At 51.5% G+C, this 5,437-nt stretch overlaps 1 protein-coding gene across 1 annotated transcript; it reads right to left on the reverse strand.

Moving 5' to 3' along the window:
• Positions 1-350: 350 nt before the first annotated feature.
• POM121L2 (POM121 transmembrane nucleoporin like 2) lies at positions 351-3,470 on the reverse strand. The gene has a single exon (XM_004441773.3). The coding sequence runs from the start codon at positions 3,468-3,470 to the stop codon at positions 351-353; it is 3,120 nt and encodes a 1,039-aa protein (XP_004441830.2).
• Between the last annotated feature and the right edge of the window lie 1,967 nt (positions 3,471-5,437).

Here is a 5,437-nt window from a genome sequence, read left to right on the forward strand (position 1 = left end):
GGGTGCCCTTAAGGGTTGACAATAGGTCCCCTAGGAAAAGCTGGATTCAAGGTCAATTTACATCAAAAACTCCTCCAAGAACCCACTGAGGTACAAGGCTGCAAGAAATGAGGAATTGGCATCCCTAGGGAACCAGAGAAAGGGAACCACTCCTTAGAGCCAAATAAAAGAAGGCTAGGATTTAGAGAGACTCTATTCCTCCTCCTAAAGATGCAAGAAGGTGTATCTACTTCTAGGTAGATTAGGACCCACAGGGTGAATATGTAAAACCCTAGCCTTAGATCTGGGGTATTTTTGCTTTAGAGAATTATAAGAGACTGAAGCTCTTCACAACAAACAGGGAACATGGGCTATTTCTTGTGGGTACGACGCCTTCGGGAATGCCCTTGCTCCCGATTCTTTGGGGTTTTTGATTTTGTACCAATGGAAAATGAAGGGGCTGATGATCTGAAAGATCCTCCTCCAACAGAGCCCTGGGCATGTGGAGAGGGCATCCCAAAGCCAAGGCCTGTCTTAACTGGTCCAGGGACAAGGGTGCTCTGAGCAAAGGGGGCCATGGAGGGGCCCCCAGACATAGTCTTTCTTGCAGAAATGCTAGCCCTCCCCAACGCAAAAGGTGTGCTCTGGCTGGTCAAGCCCTGGGTGTTCTGGCTCCAGCCTTTTCCAAAGGGTGTGATGGTGCTAGTGCTCCCACTTGGCACTGCTCCAACGTTGAATGCTCCGGAGTTGGAGCTCATGTCTAGGGCAGTCACACTGATCCCAGAATCCCCACAATCCATAGGGGTCACTAATCCCCCAAAGGCAAAAGGTCGTGGGGCTGTGCTGCCAAACACTGAGCCACAAGCTGCACTGTGGTGGGTCTGGGTGACAACTCCAAAGCCAGTCGTACTAGCTTGACCAAAGCAAAAACCTGCTGGAGTGCTGCCAATGTCTGGCCAGATGCTGGCAGGGATGTGAAAGGTGGAGGATGAGGGTGTCAAACCCCCAAATGCTGACTGTGTTGTACTGCTGAAGGCAGGCTGAGCTGGGTTTGGGGTTAGGGTTGGGGATGCTGTTGCTGAGTTTCCAAAAATGAAAGAGCTACTGAAACTTAGGCCAAGGTCTGATTGAGGGGCCCCTTGCTTCTGCCCATCTGCAGCCCCATATGCAAGCTGGGGAGTGGCTCCCAGGGATAGTGGGGAAACTGGCCTTGAGCTTGACCCCAGGGGAACTGTAAATGTTGAGGTCAGATTGGAGATACTGGATGACAACCCAGGCTGGTTTGTGGTTACCAAGGCTGAGGCTGACAGAGAGCTGCCAATACCTCTAAAATTGGCAGTGCTTCTACTAGAGGATATCTGTACAGCACTGGGAAGAACCTGGCTAAAGATGGTGACTGTATGTACCGTGGGAAGGGTAGGACGCTGGTGTGGTGGGAAAATGAAGCCTGTGGCTGGGGAGAAGCTGGCTCCGAAGGCAAGGGCAGCCCCAAGAAGGAAAGTGTGGCAAGTGGAGGGGATGGAGTAAGTGTTGCCCATGGTACTGGTAACATTCACTACACCAAAATCCAAAGGTGGCTTGAAAGAAGAGTCTTTGGATGTGTTAGCTGGGGTGGTAGACATGACTGCAGAGGTAGCCTTGACTAGGCCATGGAAGAGATGGGTAGAAGTAGGAGTAGCTGGAGAGGTGGTCTGCTTGAAAGAGAAAGGAGCTATCATGGGCATAGTTTTAAGTGGTTCTGTGCTGCCAAAGATAGGCTTGAAGGCAGGAGTTAAGATACCCGGAGTTGAAGATACTGCAGCTGTGACTGAAATTCTGGAATATAATTCTGGAATATATTCCAACCCAATCTCACTGTTGGGTTGGAACCCAAAAATGGGTTTTGACATGGGGTCAGAAGTTGCAGCAGGAGATGCAGACGCGGGATGGGAAGCTGGGCTACTCATCATTCCAAACAAAGATCTTTGCATAGTCGGTGCTGCAGAGGTAATGGCAGGTGGGTCTGGGGGCATGGCAGACCTATCAGTCTGAGAGGTCAAATGTGGCCATGTGGTGCCAGTGACTGGTGATGTGGGAGAAACAGGGGTCAGAAGGATGAAACTAGCTGTGGGCTTTGAATCTGTAGAGGTGCCTGGAAGGGGTTCTGACTGTGAGCACCCAAGTGGGGCCAGCAGGCTGGGTGTCTTCAGAGGTGAATGGGCCACACTGATTGCCTCTCTAGTAGATTGTGGGAAGGTCAGTGGACCTGGAGACTTCTGCATTTTCCTTAAGCTTTCTAACCGAGGATTTTTGCCCTGGGTTGGAGCTGTGCCTGCAGAAGGCACGGTGAGAGACAGGGAAGGCTGAATAGCAAAGTGAGTCTCAGGGACAGAATCTGTGGTGGCCTCAGTTGTATCCTCTCTGGCTTTGCTGCTCCACTGGAGTCTAGTTTTCTTCCCTAAGGCCAAGTCCTCTTCAGGGACTGCATAACCAAGCCGGGGATATGGAGGCAGGGACAGAGGGTTCCCAGGGCTAGAAAGCAGCAGTGGAATCTCCTGATTTTGCTGCCCAGAATTGCCAGATGCTGCTGGGGACTCGTCTGACACCAGTGGTATCAGTGGAGAGTGAGACTGATGACCTTTTTCTTTCTTTTTTACTGGCCACTCTGGTATCTGGAGTGACACACTGGGAACACTTCTCTTCCAAGGCTCAGAGAAATCTCTAGAAGAGCTATAAGAACTTGTAATAGCATTTCTTTTGGAGTTGAGAGGGCCACCTGTGTATGAGCTGGCCAAGGAGCTCATGGAGTAGCAACTGGGCCTCTTTTTCAAGCTGTGATCTGAGCTCCAGGATTTGAGGTTTCTCTTCAGAGGCCCAGGCCTGGGCACGAAAGAAGGGAGGATTCCATTTTTCCTCAGAAGCTTAAATGCAGATGGTCTGGTCTCTGGACTCCTTCTCTTACTGTCCAAGCTCTCAGGGAACAGCGGTTCTTCCAACCTCACTCTCCCTTTCTTGCACTCTCTGAGGACCCTCAGCACTGTCTCCTTTGCACATGGGTCTAGGGTCCTCTCAGAGGGTGAGGACCCTTCAGAGTTGATTATCTCTGCTGGGGATGTGGAGGGGGGCACTCTCCGCTCAGGAGGAGCGATCTTGATGGTCACCGGGCTCCATATTGCCCTGGGGTGCCGAAGAGACCAGATACTCCGCTTGAAGTAACTTTCCCACCAGTCTGAGGGAAGAGGTCCCGTGATGGAATTCTGGGACCTCTTCATGGGAAATCGCCTCCAACCCTCATTGACCACCCACGTGGTGGGATTGTCAGGATCCCAGTTCATCGGCCTCCTCGCAGGTCTGTGTCGTGGGGCAGGGTGGGCGCGATGGACGCGCTGAACCTGGTGAACTTGGTGAAGGGGCTGAGCTGGTCGGCGGTTCACCGACCCCTCGGGCAAGTCTGTGCGCCTCTCTGCTGGGGACGACCGCGGGGGTCCCGCCTTGCCCAGGTAACTGCCCATGAGAAGCAATGAGGCGAGGTCTGTGACTTTGAGTAGGGTTTCGGCTCCTGGCTCCCGAAGTTTCTAATGTCTGGTGGCTCGTAGTCGAAGAGCGCAGTGTTCGGATGACGGTTGGGATCCGGGCGCGAGGAAAGTGCACGGGTCTCGGGGCGCTCGACACCCTCCAGGCTCTGCATTCTCAGGTCAGCGCCCGGTGGGAACAGAGGACACGCGGGGCCTCGGCAGCCCCAGTATTGTTTTGAGACCTAAGCCGGGCTCTTGGGCCTTTGCTGTCTCCGCTGCGGGCCGCAGCACGCGGCACGAGGAGAGAGTTGCAAAAGGAAGCGCGCGGCCATTCTCCCGGAGTTCTCCAAGTCGCTCAGAGCTCGAGTCGAGCGGACGCCAAATCCCCAGGCTCCGGCTGCGGCCAGCCTCGAGGGTCCGGGATCACGGTCCCGGCACGGATCCTCCCGCCCGCGGGTTCCCCGGAGTCGGAGTAGGGAGTGCAGTCTGAGCCCCGCAGGCTGAGCGGCGGCGGCGCTCGCGGACTGGAGACCTGGACAGGTGGACCGGTGCAGCCCAGGTGGCGCTCTCGGAGCCAGCAGCCAGGAACACTGGAGGCCTAATTTGCTGGATGAGGATTCCCGCGCTTCTCCTCTCCCGCTGCTCTTTCCTTTCTGCAGCCAGTAGGTGCCAGTCGTCTGCCGGGAGGACAAGCTCAGGACGCAGCCACCTCCTGGCCCCATCTAGGGTCGCTTCTCCGCAGCTGAATCCGAGTCGCCCTCCGATTGTTCACACTTCGAGTATGCAGGAAAGATCGCGGTCTAGCAGGCACTCGAGGCTCGGGAGGAGGCGGAAGGGATATTTCGTCCATCGATCAAGAACCTGAGCCCTCCGTACACACCGGGCTTAATCCCTAGCTCAGTGCACCCCCCCACAATTTCTCCACTCACGGTCCTCACGTAGCCCAGTGGGGTCGGAGCTCCTGGAGGGGAGCAAAGAAGTGGGAGATGTCTGGACTCGCTTTTGGACAGAGTGGGTTTTGCAGGGAGCTAGTTCTCCGACGACCTTAAAATGGCCTTTCCTGAAAGAGTCGTGTTCAATTCGTGCCGATTTCATTGTTATTAGTAGGAATTGCTTTAGTGCTCTTTAAAAGTTACTTGTTTCTGAAATTTTTAGAATGTTAGTTAGCTAGTTGACCGTGGCTTAGCATAAATATTCAGCCGCAAATTAAATTAGACCTTAGAGCATTTGTATAAAAATCATTTATTTGGTTTTTCCACAATAACTGTGTCCAAGTTAGCTGTCTGTTTTTTCTTGAAAATGATCTATTTTCTGATTTTAAGGATTATTTAGAAAAAAAGGTATTTTAATGTTTTTATAGTAAATGATCAGAGACAATTTTATTCTTCATTCAAAATATTTTTGTTTCCAGTTATGTAAATCAGTTAAACAATATATTTCCTTTTTTAAAAAAATTGATTATATGGATTTATTCCATTTTCTTTATCAGAAATATGTGAGTGGACTTAAAGTGGACTCATTCAGTAAAGGAGAGACCATCGGCCCGCAGCTGCTCCCCGGGTAGGGTCGTGAGAGCAGTTTGGGGGTTACAGGTGGGCATGGCGCACACTCCGCTTTGAATGTACATCGATCCACTAGGCTAGGAAGGGAGAGGATTGGTATCTCGTTTATATTTTTTTATTTTATTTTATTTTTAATTTTTTGTTTATTGCAGTAACATTGGTTTATAACATTGCAAAAATTTCAGGTGTACATCATTGTACATCCTGCTTTAGCAGGATTTTTCAAGAGAAATTGGGCAAGTAAGGGGCAATGGCCAGCAGGGTCTGACAGCAAAAGTGTCTTTCTGTAATCAGAAAATCTGATAAGGGAGCATGTTCTGCTTTTCAGTGCTTGCTCTCAGGCTTGGAGGCAAACAGTCAGAAGCAGTAGGGAAGAGAGAAGCCTGACTAAAGTTTGTTCAG

Source organism: Ceratotherium simum, chromosome 13 (assembly GCF_057802395.1).
Source record: "Ceratotherium simum simum isolate JZ-2026a chromosome 13, ASM5780239v1, whole genome shotgun sequence".
In the NCBI taxonomy this organism is placed as follows: domain Eukaryota; kingdom Metazoa; phylum Chordata; class Mammalia; order Perissodactyla; family Rhinocerotidae; genus Ceratotherium; species Ceratotherium simum.

Excerpts from the sequence above, each read along its gene's own strand:
- POM121L2 (XM_004441773.3), bottom strand. The coding sequence starts at position 3,470 with ATGGGCAGTTACCTGGGCAAGGCGGGACCCCCGCGGTCGTCCCCAGCA.